The sequence below is a fragment of the Poecilia reticulata genome, linkage group LG5 (assembly GCF_000633615.1).
Source record: "Poecilia reticulata strain Guanapo linkage group LG5, Guppy_female_1.0+MT, whole genome shotgun sequence".
NCBI lineage: Eukaryota > Metazoa > Chordata > Actinopteri > Cyprinodontiformes > Poeciliidae > Poecilia > Poecilia reticulata.
Genome location: NC_024335.1, coordinates 3185195 through 3201800, shown reverse-complemented (window position 1 = coordinate 3201800; position 16606 = coordinate 3185195). Strand labels below are relative to the sequence as shown.

General features: G+C 38.1%; 1 protein-coding gene across 7 annotated transcripts in view; it reads left to right on the top strand.

Annotated features, from left to right (window-relative positions):
• The first annotated feature begins 3267 nt into the window (after window positions 1–3267).
• The window catches only part of slmapa (sarcolemma associated protein a), a 57449-nt gene continuing 44110 nt past the window's right edge, over window positions 3268–16606 (top strand). For 4 of the 7 annotated variants that reach the window (XM_008408381.2, XM_008408379.2, XM_008408377.2 and 1 more), the window contains exon 1: window positions 3269–4889. In XM_008408381.2, coding sequence (XP_008406603.1) covers window positions 4611–4889 — 279 coding nt within the window. In that variant the 5' untranslated portion in view covers window positions 3269–4610. Of the gene's footprint in view, window positions 4890–16606 lie in introns of all 7 variants that reach the window. The other 3 variants (XM_008408376.2, XM_008408374.2, XM_008408380.2) reach the window with 2 other exon arrangements.

Below are 16606 nucleotides of genomic sequence, written 5' to 3'. Positions count from 1 at the left end.
AAACATGACTATATTACATCAGATCATTCCAAAACAGTTAGTTAAAAAGTGTTTAATGAAAATTATGTTTATTATCTGATTATAGGAAGTTATTTTCAAAAGCTACTTTTAATATGACAAATGAACATCTGGTCTTGTATTCTAAATTATTGAATATGATTGAATATAGACATTTAATATTTGATTGGTAACGGTCCATGCTTTTCATCTGGTATCACTATATCATACATTGATTAACATGTATTTGATCCCAGAGAAATGCTGTCTTGTTTTGTTGGTATTGGGACAGAACCAAAGGAAAATGTATTGATTGATTGATGGACTCCAGCTGAGAATATTGAAAATAACTGCAATTTCTCTTGCTGCCTCACTACTTCAGATTATCTAATAATGCAACCTTTACAAAAAAAAAGCTAATTTCATTCATTCATGAATATAGGGAGGGATATATGGCAACTGAAAAAATAATTCTGACTTTAACCTCAAATTTTTGTTTAAAAAGTCGGAAATTTGAGATAATAGTCTGAATTCTTTACCGAAAACGTTGATTTTGTACGGCAGTGTGTTGCTCTGCTCCAGATTCAAGGCGTAAAGTAAGCCCCATAATTGAATGAATCACTTGTTCGGTCTGAGTGTCAGTCTGAGTCAGGACCAAAGGAGTAAATCAGCTTTACCCAAATCCTTTAATACATCCTCCACTGAGCAAACAGATGGATGAACAACCTGAAGGGAGACTGATTCCCATTTAATGAATCCAAATTTTACTGAGCAAATAATAGCAGTTTACATTATTTATTTCTGTCACCAACAGAAAATCAGTATAAAAGATAATCAACATGGATCATAATATGTATGACCCAATGCATTTTAAAAAATGTTGAATTTCAAAATTATGGTAATTTTTTATTTTATTTTATATGCCATGATTCAAAGCACAATAAAATAATATGTTAAGTTAACCGATTATATTTTAAGCACAAATCTAAAAATATGTATATTTTTAGAGATCCTTTAGATGGATATGGACCAGATCTTGTTTTTAAATCCTTTCACGTTGATTTTTGCAACTAAATTAAATGTGCAATTTAGTTGCACATTTAAATTATTAAATATTTATTTTTCTTGGCATAGTAAGAAGAACCATAAAATAGGCACTAATGTTATTTTTCATAACAATGTGGAGACCAGAAATGTCATGTTCAGCAAAAACTATAAATTACTTTTTGTCACACACTTCTTACTTTTTAACCCATATTATGTCGTAACCTACATTCCCAGAAAAACATGAATAATAAAACTTTAACATGCATAATTTTTCATTTTACACATACTGTATCCGCCTGCATTTTTCTAATTTCCATTACTCTTTCCTCATATTGATTTCAAAGGGGAGATTCTAATCTCTTGAGCATATAGAATTCTTTTTCTATTTTTTTTTTCTCCAATTTATCCTTAAATGGACACTTATAAATGTAAAATACCCCCTGTGGTTCTTTGTAAGTTACACAGCTGAGCAATAAGAAGATAAAACGCAGTAAGATGCTGGCAAATCTCAGATAATAGCCAGACTGTTGGCACAGTGACAGCTGGTTCCTCTGGTTGCTCTGCAGGAGGGCTGGGCAGAGCTGCAGAGATGCGAGGACCAGAACCAGGTCCGTCTCATGACAAAAACCAGATCCTGAAAGTCAGGACGCACTAATGTTAATAGGGAAAAAATGAAGAATTGTGGGGGACAAATAAAACATAATGAACAACAAAAAACTGGATCAGATGTACTTTATTGATCCCAGAGTTGGGAAATTATTGGGCGGCAGCAGCACCACCATGACGAACAGAAAACGGACACAAAGTAAAAATAAAATGCACATAAAATGTAACTTTCTTTTCAATAAAATAAAAGTCTAAAAATGTATATTCATGTTTTGTGTAAATGGAGCAATGATGATAAGAAGCTACCAGTAGTTATAATATAATTTTCATAACTCTAGAGCACAAAAAACATGAATCTTTGAACGCAATTGCCAAAAAGAGTAAATAAACAAATAAGCAGTCTAATTTATAATATGTTGGTCTAATTTACAATCTCAGTAATAAAGTTAATATATACTTATAATTTTGCTTGTTAACGCTTGATTTTTTAGCCTTTATGTCAATAGAAAAACTCAGAAGTGTATTTTTCAGTGGTGAAAATTAATTTAATTCAAATTTATTTTGTCCCATATTTCAATAAACAAAGGGCGAAATAAGTAAAACTATGGGGGGTTGATGTGTGGTGTGGCTTTTTCATCATCTCATCCAGTATTGATTTAGTCTCAGGATTCGGCTCGCCAAAGAGCGGACAGAGAGATTTTGGAGCCATAAGCAGAATCTGATCTCCTCCAACGTCACTCCACACTGTCCCGTTCCCTCCTGTTCTCCCAGCTCCTAATAAACAGCCACAAAGATGAAGAATTGTAATAGAAACTGTAATCTGGTCTCATTGTGAAATGTTTGAAATGGTGTCAAGTTGGGAAAAACTCCACCCCTGACATTTTATAAATCCTCTCAGGATAAACAGCAACACAAAAAGCAACAAAAATTAGTGCGACTATTGAAGAAGTGTTGCAAGAAGAACAAAAAACACTTAATTTCAATCATTAAGTGAAAATTCTGGTGTAAAATGTAACTCAAAACAAGATGTGAGTAGAGTAACTCAACAAATTTTAGTCAGTTAAGAGTAGCTTTACTTTAAAAAAGTCAAAAGTTGCCGTCAAAGACATAAAAATAAAACACCATTTTGTAAAATGATATAATCCGAAAGAAAAATGTATACAATGTACAAAGGCGCAATTGTACAAATTATGTTATTTTATAAACTAAAAGGAAAATACAACGAGGTTGCACTTTAACATAATCTGTGGGTCTTTGCCTCAAACAATTTTAATTTGTTCTTCATTTTGTGAAGTTATTCTCTTTGGGTAGAGCATCCAGAAATTATTCTGTACTAGTGGCGATACTTCATAATATTGCTCGATTAACAGTAAATTATAAAACAACTCCTAAAAGTGTATTTCTATTTTTATCCAAGTAAATGTAACTTTTTTTATCCACCTTTACTCAAGACAAACAAACAAAAAAAAAAAAGAAAGTGTAAATTTAACCAGTTAAAAAACAACAACACGGAAATACATATACATCTATCGGTCTATCTATTAATGAGGTAACCAGAGACTTGGGTTAATCCTATAGGTCAGTGAACGCACCACGCCTGTCTGCTTTCTACTTCCAGTATGGCGGCTGGGACTTGCGGAGGAGGACAACTTCTTCTAGATTCTCTCCAGAAAACCGCCGGAAGCCAACAGCTGTAATAAAACCCCACCACGGCAAACTGGATTAGGACTAATATAGAGAACGACAGCTCAACCAGCGTCCTCCAGTGAGGTTCCCTCGAAGCACAGCAGCAGTGTGATGCACGGGGAGCCGCAGTGAAGAAGAAACTCCCCAGATTTTTCCGCGTCTCTCTCCGCTCTGACTGTCAGTTAGCCGGCTAGCTGCTAGCTAGCTCACCTTTGCGCTTGCGTTCGCGGTGCAGGACTGTTTGTAGCCAATGACGCCTCGGCTTGCTGGTTTTATTTGCTACTGGAGACAGGTATGGCATATCGCTTCCACTCGGTAAGCGAACTGGTTGAGAAGGGTAGGGAGAAAACGTTGGAGGACTTGAATGATAACTTTGGAAGTACTCATTAGCCTAGCCTAGCATAGCCTAGCTGGTTGAACGCCAGAAACGTTGGCCGAGAGTTAGAGATCCGCATTTTTGTTGTAAAAGACGACTTGCTAATCCCCTGAATATTGGCGGTTGAGTGTTTTGAGGCATAAATCCCCATCGGACTGCTTTAACCGACCCACGGGGGGTGTTTCTGGCTCTCCGGCTCTGCTAGGTGTCGTTAGCGGTCTCGTAGGTGCACTCTGGAGGGAGTGGTGACCCGACGTGAGGTGCCAAGATAAGGCTTCCCCTGTATCAGGGTAACAAGGTCACCCCGATTATCATGTGCCGTTTAGACGAACAGCAGATGACACTCGATTAAAGTGCGTGTGGACCGGCTTGTTGTTTGCCTGCTGCGGGCAGGTAAACGCATCACGGCTCGAAAAAAGGCGCAATAGTTCTGCAAATGTAGGGAATAAACAGGTGGGTTTATTTATTTGGAGGAGCTTCTGTTGTTTTGTGCGACGAAAGACAAACTTTGAGTGGTTTTACTTTCCAGCTCCACTGCTTGAATAGTTTGATGGACGTGAGGGGCTGTTTGCCAGGCTGTCAGTGCTATAATCAGTCATGTATGTCTTGACACATGGCACCTTGGTCTGTACATAGTGTTTGCTGTCAGATTTAAGCGTCGTTATGTAGCTTTAGTGGGGAGCCATTGAAAAAGGAATGTCTTGTTTTTTTATACATGTTTGGTTTGTTTTTTATTTTCCTTTTCCTCAAACGCAGGGCAGTCTAGTTGAGTCAAAGTGCAGTCCCGAGAGCGTACAGGGGACAATGCTTATCAGTTAGTGCCTAGAAGATTACAGAACCTGGAGATCTGCCTGCATACAGGTCCGCAGATATTGTAGATTATTCTTTTTTAGGGGGGATGCACCAAAACCCTGCCAATCTGGATCAGGAAAACCTCTCCATTGTGTCTGGTTGGAGTAACACACTCAAGCCAAAATCAATGCCTTCAGCACTGGCCGTGTTCACCTGCCGACCCAACTCGCACCCATTCCAGGAGCGGCATGTGTACCTGGACGAGCCAGTCAAGATCGGAAGGTCTGTGGCTCGCTGCCGACCGGCCCAGAACAACGCCACCTTCGACTGCAAGGTGCTGTCCAGGAATCATGCTCTTGTGTGGTTCGACCACAAGACCGGGAAGGTAAGAGACATCCGCGTTTTCAATCCATGACTGACAAAAAGCATTGCTTTCTCATGAATCTATGATTGACTGGGTGTCAATCATAGATTCATGATTGACACCAAGTGTCATTACTCCATCCATTACAGCAAAAAAAATGCTGATAACAAATTTTGCAGGTTGATTAATTGTCTCAGAAGTCATATGACAAACGATAATGTTTGAACCAATACTGTCAGTATTATTGGGATTATTATTTTTACAGTTCACTGTTCAATGAAAGTATCAACAAATATCAATACATTTAGTGTATGATTATATGGTACCAAAAATAACGCGGTGAAACTTCATTTATCGCCAAGCCCTGCGATAAATTGTCCCAGAAGTTATTGGGATAAACGATAATAGTGTTAAGTCATGTAATGGTAATGACATAATAATGCAACTTTGCCCTCAATAAGCTTTACTGTTGTAAAGAACACTGGAACTGGAAGATATTTTAAATATCCAAAATAAATAAACAAAAAAACCCAAAGATGATAAATAAAACGGAAATAAAAACCATTTGCAACCAACACCATGAAAGAAATTAAGTCTGAAGGATGTATCGGCATTTATCGTATCGTTTTTCATCCGAATTTTGATACTTTGTTGCTGCAATAAATTCCAATTAATTATTTTCTTTGGTGATAGGCGGATTTTTACATGTGAAGCCAATGTTATCCAGCGATCATGTCCAGCTGGGCAAAGGTCTAAGAATCAGCCAGTGTCCTCTTCTGCTCGCCGGTGAGAAAGGATTGACTGACAGAACGGCCCACCAAGTTATGTCTGCACATTTACAATCAACAATAGTTACTGCACTGTTGCCAACTCAACAACTTTCTGGCTATATAGAGCAACATTTCCTAAAAAATTTGTATCGGCCAAAATCGGAATTGGCAGGTTAAACTTTTTAAAAGATCGGTAATCGGCCAGAAAACTGCAATCGGTGCACCTCTATAAACAAAAAGTAATAAATGGTTCTTATTGTCACTTTTATCGTTATGACAATAGTTCCAAAAATATTGTGGTGAAACTTTAAGTTCACATCATCCAGCCCTACAATTACAGCCCAGAAATTATTCCGATAAATGATGATATTGTTCTTTTGAGACCATTTTCAAATAATCTTAACGGTAATGAAATAATCAAGTTTACCCTCTCAAATATCAATAAACTTTTTTTTTAAGCATTTTTCTAAAACACTTAACACTGGAACTGGAAAATATTTTAAATATCCAAAATAAATAAACAAAAGGACCAAAACAAAAAAATAACAGAAATAAAAACCAAATCACATTCTTTATGTGATTGTATTACAAATGGTATAGATTTCAGGAGCAGTTAGACCAAAAGAGAATTAATAGTTTTTATTGTCACTTTTATCATTATCACAATAATGCCATAAAATATGGGGATAAAACTTTAAGTCCATATCACCCGCCTCCTTTATGAAGTCACTGTAAACAAAATTCCCCTTCAGAAAAGATCAGAATGGAAATTATTGAGGTCATTTTAAGCAATTTACTTATTGTGACATGTTTAATTTGACATCAACTCGTACAGCTGCTCTTCATGGACAAACACCGTAGCGCAGGTTGCTGAATCTCAGATAAATGTCACGTTCATCACTAGTTTTCCTTTTGAAGACGGATTCCTCAGTTTAACCGGCTGAACTTGTGTTAAACTGCAGCCACGTTGTGTGAATTTAACGATGTGAAGAAGCAGGGGAAGCGACCCATTCAGCACTATCCGGCCTCCTGAGACACCGCGCGTCTCAGAACTCGCTGAAGGATACGATTGTTGTCCTGTTTTCTAATTCCTCTCTACTTTAACAATCATGACGCTGGGGATTGAAATTAATCCATTCAGACCTGATCCGCCCTCTGAGCATGGAAACTGCTGCTCACAAATGCTGCTTAAGATCCTAATTGATTAAGTAAGGCTGATTCTACTGAGCTGGTGTGAAGCTTTGAGTTGCAAATAACTTCCCAGATTTGATCATGTTTCTCTGGGCTTTTTATTTTTGGAGCATTTCATAAAAAAGTATTGAAAATGTACATGCAGTCTTGTCTTTCAAAGGGGTTTGCTTTAGAAAAGACCAAAGTAATGTTTGCCAGCGTGACTCGGAGTATAACTGGAATATATACAGCTGTGTGAGATCTCTTCCAGTAAGAATATAGAAGGTTTAACTGGTTTCATGACTAGGAAAATATGTGAACCAAATTTAACGTGATCTCTTTTGACTTTGTTCTGCTTCCCAACAGCTTAATGAAACTCCTATCTAATTCCACTTTAATATTACAGTATTTAATGTTTCTCTGCTGACAAGTTTTGGTTTAAAATCCTCAGATTGAGAGTTGAAATGTTTGCGATGGAAAATCAGTTGTGTGCGTTTGTGATTTCTTTGAGGAACCAGCTAAACGGGTCGAGAAGCATCAGGATTACCCTGTTCTGCGGCATGCAGACACTTTGAGATGCCCTGTGTGTGTGTGTGTGTGTGTGTGTGTGTGTGTGTGTGTGTGTGTGTGTGTGCGTGCGCGCATCATCTATTTATAACGACAGGAGTAGCGTCATCCTTTCCTCTCTTCAGGGATAAACACACACATGCATTCCTCCAAATACCAGCGCCACGGTTTTAATTGAACGATTCAGTGAGGTTTGCACGCATGTCCTTCACCAGAACCTGTTTGGATGAGTCTTTAACCTCCAGCAGCATCTTAATGTTCAGCGTTTATTTCCTTTATTCCTGCAGAATAAGTCTCTGTTTTGGGTGTTAATGCAGTTCAGAGTCAGTGAAGCGAAGCCGGACGCTGACTGGCTGTTAATGATTGAGTAGTGTGCTCACTACAGAGACCTCCTAAGTCAGATGCAGCCCTCTCTCTGTTAATTTATGACGCATAAAGGAAAGGTAAGCATGTGTTCATGGAGGCTTTAAGGGGCTGTAAACAGCTGGAGAGCTTTGTCCTTTATTTCCCGGTACTTCTTTGTCTTTTAAATCCAATAAATGCCAAGACTTGTAAGGATTTAAAGCGAAATAAATCGAATAACCACAAATTGGTTGAGAAATCAACAGCTGTGTCTGATTCAGCTCCATTTAAATCAAAGCTTCTGGAAAGTTTGTGTCATTAGAAGATAATAATGGGAAGAACCTTTATAACTTGGAGCCATTTTGCCCCAGGACAAAGAAACACAACATGTTTGGAGCTGCAAATGTCACATAACGTTTTGAAAAAACGACTATAGAGAAATATCGACTAGAGATGCAAATCTTTCATTGCCTAGCGATTTGATTCAGATTTTTGGAATCAATTCAGAAACGATTCTTTATTCAGCAAACCAATTTTTCTATTCAGTTGGTCTACAGACTGTTTAGATCATGTGACTAACAGGAGGGAAAGACGGCAGTATAAACAAATAAAACATTTTAATTAAAATGATTCCTAAACTTTTAAAATTCATTTCATGTTTAGACAAAAATAGGGTTGTGCTTAAAACTCTGTAGTGCAAGTTACCATTATGAGGTTAACTTTGCTGTCTGGGTTTTTCTTCAAAAAATATCAAAGAATCATTTAGCATATAACTTTACAAAAAAAAATCAGAATAAAAACAATTTTTGACCATTTATTCAAAATTCCAATGATTAGGAATTGTGACTAGAGAAAAAAAAATTTCTGCAACTTTAGTATCTACTTTAGGGCATTTTGTTTAAATTTTAATAATTTCTACTTTTAGGATTTAAAATAAAGATGAACATACGAGGATGGAAATTCATGTTATTTAAAAAGCTAATAGATTCCAACCTAATAAGGAAAACGGATCTTAAAACATGTTACTGGTACTTTTACTGGTGCTTTTTTTTTGAAAATTAAATGCAAATATTACAGGAAAAAAAGAAAAACTATTAAAAACCTGCATTTATAAATAAAACCAAGCTCCTTTTTAATTGATTAAGAACCATTGCAAACCCTTTTTTGGAGATTAGAGTCATCTGGAGGTGTATTGTGGAGAAACATGCATGAATTATTGCAAACATATTGATAAATGTATCAGTTGAGATTAGCCCACATTTTGTCTGTGTGTGCAATAATAATGCACTCAGTTACTGATGTAACAAATTGTTTTGCAGCAGTTGGGTCTGAATACACGGCTCTCCGTTCAAAGCTCTCCATTCAAGAGTGTTTGTTTTTGATTTGTTCGGTGTTGTACCATAAAAATAATCCACAAATTCAAAGGGCTTAACATGCAAATTCTGAAAAGTGTGGCAACACAAAGTCCAGCGCGCGCTGGATTCTCGGATTCAGAGTCTGCTTGCGTAATCAGAGCCTCATCGCCGCAGCTTCCTCTTGTGATAAGAGAAACGTTTTGTTGAATGAGTCTGCAGTTTTGGGTTGAAAATGACTCATTCGTTTGGGTCCAAATTGGTTGCTTCGCATCAAACTTTCACCTTTGCTGTTCTGATCGGCACGCAACCCAAAGCAGAAAGGTAAAATACTTTGTTTTTCTGAAGCAGAAAGGTAAAATACTTTGTTTTTCTGAGTCTTGTTTGTTTGGCTGCTGGATTGACTTCACCTCAAAGCATCTAATTATGTTTTTAAGTGTTACGGCAGTGAACTAGAGCGTTGACTGACACGAGAACAGCTGGTGTGATGAATGCTTTAAAGACCTAAAGAGAAAGTGAAGCGACGTTTTGAACGGCGGCGGCCATCATAAGAGATCAGACCTAATGAGGCTGCAGGGCCTGGAGCTCCGGTTTGGGAATCTCTGAGGAAGAGGAGATGAGATGCTGCAGATCTAATCGAAGATGTCACTTCCTGTTTCATAATTCTTCCTCTCTGACTTTGGAAAAAGTTGCCTTTTCCTGAAGGAAATGTATTGAGAGTTTGCATCTAGGGTAAGACGGAGACGATTAATCGATTATTGAAATAACCGTCAATTAATTTAGTAATCAAATAATCTTTAGCTGGAGTACACAGACTCAAAAAAAGGCAGTTTGCTGAAAGAACAACACAACCGGAGCAGGAATTAAAACCAAAACTGTACAAAAAATGCATACATATTGCACTTAAGATGAAAGACTTTATCTGTAATGGGGCTCTTCTATATGATTATTTTAGTAATCAATTATTTCGACAATCGAATAAATAAATGCCTCCCTCCTGAGGTAGCTCCTAAATTTATTAAAAGCTTTAGCTTTGAAAATGAAGAGAAAATAAACAATTCAGTTCCTTTTTTTGAAGACATTTTATTGCTTAAAATGCAATAAAATTAAAACAAGTTTGAAGTACAAAAAAATGCTTAAAGTTCAAAAACAGATGATAAAAAAATTTTACTTTTAAAAATGAAAGCAAACTTAAGTTGATGCCTTAGTAAACACTGCTTTCTATGCTGCACTTCACTTTCAATCTGAAGTTTGAAATTTGAAACAACTTTTTAATAAAATATTTCTATTTTTTGTTAATACTCTACTTGATAAGTAACAAGGGACAAAATGGAGCCGGAAAACAAAAGCTTAAAACGGGGAACGTCAAACTACTAAGCCAGCAGAGAGCAAAGTCAGCGGTCTGGAAGTATTTTCCTTAATTAAAAATGGAATTGAATTTTTAAGATTTTTAAAATTTTGTATAATATAATATTACTCGGGCAGCATTTTGTGTTTTCCAGGCATATAGTGCCATTTTATAGCATTATCAAAAACCGGTACCTTGAGTTCTTTTGAAAATGCTACATATATCAAATATTAAAAGAAATTTTACTTCCTATTTTGACGCCTTGAAATTGGGCCTCTGTCTCTTTAAAAACTCCTGCTCTTTCTGACACTCCACCTTCAGGAAGTCATCACAACATGGCTCCCCCATTAGCCGGGTTTTCTCTACAAATATTCAACCTGATCTGACTCTGAGCTTGAAAAGGGTTTGAGGAGAGTCCTGAAAGTCGAGTCCTTCAGCTCCATCATCATCGTCAGCTGCCACAAACCAGCCTTCGTGTTAATCAGGGGAAACCCTGAGCAAGTAGAAACCTGTGTTACTAAAGCCGTGCAGCTGCTGCGCGTCGTCCATCCCTCCCTGCAGTGAACCGTAACTCGCTCCAGCTGACCAGGTCAGACCCGGTTTATCCCTCAGCAGCAGGTACATGTGTGGTAACTCCAACAATTAACTTCTGCTTGCAGAAGACGAGGCTTCCTGCGAAGCTGTGGCTTTCAGTCGCAGGTTAATTATTATTTCAGTTATGTCGACATTACAGCAGCTGACGATTGCATGTTAAAGGGAATTGATGAATTAAGCTTCCTTTTTTTTAGACTGTGCAGTCATGTGGACAGCAGTTTCAACATCTGCAACATGAATCTGGATTCTCCTGATATCCTCTGTTTCATATCTGAGCAGTTCTGTAGAAATGTCAACTGAGAAGTGGAAATGAAGCAGGAGAATCCCAGACACTTGCAGATTTATTAGAAAGGTTTTAATGCTCCCGGTTTGGACAGCTGATGCCTGTAGTGCAGGGCTGTCCAAACCTTTTGCCACATCAACCAAAAATTGTCAAGTCAGAATTGCCAGCGGTCAAAAAAAACAAACTTATAAAATAAATAAGTATGTTACAACCTTCATTTACCTTCTATACAGTAAACTAAGCGTTAAATAATTTAAAGGAACACATAAAGTAGCTAGGCTCTTTGTAAGAATGGGGTTTGTAAGTTATGGAATATCCAAAAATTAAAAAGGACTTTACACGTTTGCCTCATGGGGGAAAAAAAAAGAAAAAAACAGTTTTTGGTGTATTTAGCCGTGTTTTATAAAATGATTGAAAGCAGATTTTGATTCACCAAGTTGCAGATGGCCCAGAAACCAAACTTTAATTCCCAGAGGAGAGTTTGTGGTGTTGAAGGATTCTTGGTAAGCGCGCTCATCATGACGGGAATCAATGGATGTTAAAGGTGTGAGGACCGCTGCCTGTTAAACCGTATTTTCAGGATATTTTGTCTCCGAGGCACATCAGGTGCTGTTTGTGCTGGGTGACGGATCACGTTATTGTCGGTCTACTTGTTGGCTAAGAATGAGGACAAACCACACACACACACACACACACACACACACCCTAGTAGTAGATGACTCATTTGAACGTTGTTGGCTTTGGGTGTGCACTGTTTTACTCCGCTCCCTCTGCCTTTAGTTTTTCTGAGCACAGACTTGCTGAGGATCGATTAAGATCAATGTCTGAGAAACTGTGCTTTGAATTTGACAGCTTTAAAGGGGACCTATTATGCAAAATTCACATTTTGCATGTTTTTGTACTTCCATCTGGGTCTTCTTACAAAAACAGGACTTTAAAAAAAAAACAACCAGGTGTTTTTTGGGATTTATTTATTTTTTGATGTCTGGAAAATGAGTCATTTTAAAAATCCTTCACATCTCAGCAGGTTCTGCCCGTCACCTAGCAACCCCAGCGAATCCCAGCCCGTTTTACTGCTGTAGGGACAAGGCAAGTGTTTTGTTGTTGACTTACCATCCAGAAACCACCTGCTGCATTCTTGCAGGCTGTGCAGGAGGCTCCACTTCTGCTTTTCAAAGATGCGCGGTTGTGTAATTGCACATCTGTTTCCAGCCATTTTCAAGCGTGAGTGTAAACGTTTTATTGGGGTTGTGATTTAAAAACACAACGCATCTTTTTAGCGTTCAGGGGTTTTAATGTGGCCAGTGTAGGTGTTTACTGCTGCATCATGGGTATTTACGTCTCGGATATAGAGCCAGTTTGGGTATAAATCTCCAAACGCTGCAGGACGGTGGTTCTCTGTTATCAGTCACATCTGAATACAGTCAGTGACGGGAACACTACCAGCAGTGCAACACGGATCCGTTTTATTGTTGCTTTGCAGATTTTTCTCTTTTAGTACAGTGAAGATGTAAAATTATTATTTTTTCCTCCTCACCCTTCCCCATTTGCACATCTCGCACTTAAAACCTGCCGACAGTTGAAATGTCTCCCACAAATTCATCATCACCTCTAGTATTTTTCTACTTTAATATGAAACAAAAGGACTGAATCTAAAGGGGTTTTTGTGTTTACATGTTCAGGAGCCCTGGAATCAAAACTGATCTGCTAACGAGGTGAAATAAGAACGACCTTTCGGATCAATGCAGGGTTACGCTGAACTCAGTCTTCTGTCTCAGCAGCTCATAATTACGTCTAGTCATAAAATGAATTTATCATTGGCACACAGTAGATCCAAACTGAAGCTGCAAGATTTGAACTTTGAACTTAAAATTTGTTGCAAATATGCAAGAAAACATGATGCAAAATGACCAGAAACTATTTATACAGCAGCTAATGTACACACAGTTCTAGAGCTGGATTATACATTCATCTGTCATCACAGGACGTAGTATTGGGTAGGATAATCACATGTGTTATAATAATATACTGAAGATTGCTGTTCCTGATATTTTCTTTTATTGTTAAGCAGGCAGCGCTGGAGACGGGCATCACTTATTCATGCTTTAACCTCATTAATAATTTTCAGAGCGACGCGATTAAAATGCTCATTTACTACTGCGTGTGATGCATCTTTCTGCTCCAGCTCTATCTGTACCTGAGATTAATGCAGGAGGCCGAGTCAGCACGAGCGTCTCAGGGAAAAAACGAACTTATCCCAGTTTTGCTGCTGATTTGATTTCAACTGTCGTCTGCAGGTGAGCCTGTAGGGTAAACCGAGTTGGGATTTAACTCGCATGGACAGCTTTGCAACACTTCCTCACACAGGAAGGTGATGCTGTTGACATCGTCTGCCTTACTCAGAACACACCATGCAACAGTTTCTACCTCACTTCAACACAAAGCCGCCTGGTATTTTACATCATTTTTACGTTCAGTAGTCAGATTGCATTACTGCTGATCACTAAAGAGAATATTCAGCAGAAAGACAGAAAATGTACACAGCGCTGCTGAATCCATCTGCACGGTCCAGAACCTTATTTTACACTGCGCGTCGCTGTATTTAGGGACTTTTCAGAAAAAAAAAATGAATCTGACAAAATCATAATTGGCAGGTCAGGTTCATTAAAGATGGATCGACCGGAAAACTGCACTTTTCCGGTTTGCAATTGTGCTTTCTTATTATGAAAACACAAGACGCTGTATGCTTAAATTTACAACACAAGGACAATAATACTCTGCAACTATTTACATTTTGTAGCATTATTATTTAGTTGTAAGTGTTGTGTTTTACCATGCAGGGATGTAATATTTTTACACATTTTAATAATGAAGGCTGAATTCCCAGTTGCTTGTTGGTTTTGCTCTGGTCAAAGAGGCTCAGATTTTGTCCTATACTAATTAATCTGATTCTGCTCCTTCATAAAAATGTTTCTACAGTGTCAAAAATGGTATCGATTATTTTTCTTAGTATTAAGCTTAAGTTTGACATTTTATCAAACCAACGCCTAGAAAAGGGATTTTTTTTATTTTCTCTTTTGTTGGATTGCAAACTGGGCTGCACAGTGGTGCAGTTGGTAGAGCTGTTGCCTTGCAGCAAGAAGGTTCTGGGTTCGATTCCCGGCCCCGGGCTTTCTGCATGGAGTTTGCATGTTCTCCCTGTGCATGCGTGGGTTTTCTCCAGGTACTCCGGTTTCCTCCCACAGTCCAAAAACTAATTGGCCTCTCCAAATTGTCCCTAGGTGTGAGTGTGTGTGTGCATGGTTGTGTGTCTCTGTGTGTCTCTGTGTTGCCCTGCGACAGACTGGCGACCTTTCCAGGGTGACCCCGCATCTCGCCGGAACGTTAGCTGGAGAGGCACCAGCAACCCTCCAGACCCCACTCAGGGACAAGGGTGTTAGAAAATGGATGGATGGATTGCAAACAGTTTTTTTTAATCCTTCATCTTATGTGGATGAAAAAAACATGTCTTGCCTTGATGTTTCCTTTGGTCTAAATCTCTAAAATCAAATAAAAATTGGAACTCATTTAATTGTACATTAACTTTTAAACTGTGGACGTCTTTTTGAAAGGTTCTAGAAATGTTTTATTTAGTGGGGAAAATGGCTCTTTAGCTTGCAGAGGTTGCTAACTTGAACCTTCAGACTAGACTTTTGTCCTGCTAGTTTGGGTATTTTTGCCATTTGCTTTGAAAACTGAATGAAATATCCAACTGGTTTGTGGTTTGCATTTCCAACGGTTTTCTTGTTTTAAGCTGAGAAATGGACATTTGAGAGTAAAATGAATTTATTCCAGGGCTGTGATGGAACCAGATAGTGGGACTGGGCTTGCGTTCACACTCGGCTACACCCTGGTGCAGGAATATGTTCGCTGATAAACGCCGGTTCTGTTTGCCAGCAGCTTCTAACAGGCTCTTTTGGAGACGGTGGCAGAAGTCCAGGCTCCTCTTTTCTGGCTCTGCTTCAAACTGAGACTGGTGCTGTCTCTCCATCTCTAGCTCCCACAGTAAACTCCAAGTGCTCTCTTAGTTTTATCTCATAGTCAACCTTTGAAAAGTGTTGGATTAATTTAGAAGAAAGCAACGCACCAGGATCTCAAAAGGCCTTTTTAAATATTTTTTTTTAACCCTCTTTACTTTAATGAAATGTTTCTGAACGTATCCAATCCAAATGTAAGCAGAACTTTCTGAACTCTGATGGATTAATTTTCAAACTAATCCTCTTTGAACTTGTCTCGGACAGCATCTGTTGTCATTAAGAGGAAAAATGCATCAAAATGCTGATCTTGCTTTCTGCTTATTAAGCATCGACGCTCATTGATCGATGTCACTTTGCTGCAGGTATTTATCCTGTACATCACTGCTCAGCTTGACAGAGCAAATGTTTATCTGCCCGCCTACAACATCCTGTCACTTGGTTCACTTCAGGGTGAATGTTTATTTTCCAACTTAAGGTTAGAAATGTCTGTTTTTCAACCCACCTTATAGTTTGTGCATCTGATCCCGTGCAAACATTGAGAAATGTTAGCTAGAGAGTAATTGGTAGTTTGACCAGGACTTGTGGACCTTTTCATGTGTGTGAAATGTGATCAGTCGCTGCTTTTTGTTGTCTTTTCTCTTCTGGGTTTGACCTTTTCTCTGCCTGGCCTCAGTGTGAAATGAACAGATTTGTCAGACCAAAGTGTGACAAAATGATTCAGTAACATAAAGAGACGATCTTATCCCTCATCCCGCAGCTGTGACTAATCCTCATCCAGGGCCTATTTAGTTGTGCTGTCAGTAATTATTAACAGAAGGTTTATGGCTCCTTTGGCTGTTTGATTTTCCACTTTGCAGCTTTGCTTTTTCAATTCCAGATTCATAGTTACTTTGATTACTTTGTTGATGGATTACTGAGATGTAAGTAGATAAAACAGCAATTCAGAATGAACTCTTATTAAAATGTATGTTATCCAGATGTGGCGCTAAGCTTTCTCTTGTCTGTCAGTTTTACTGATGGCATAAAAGAATAATCTGATTCTAATCCACTCTGTCATGTTTAAACTGATAATTATGACATTTAATTTTTATTTGGCTTAATTAATATTCAACAAGCCTAATATCAAGCAAGTAAATGCATTGTTTGTTTTTTTACAGCGACAGTAACTACGCATAACTGGTGAAACTGAACAATTGCACTTAAATTATTAATAATTCACTTGCTGTTTTACAGACTCGCATCTTCTTCCTGGTCTGCCTGAACCTGAATTGCGCTCTTAATCAAAAAGTTTTGATG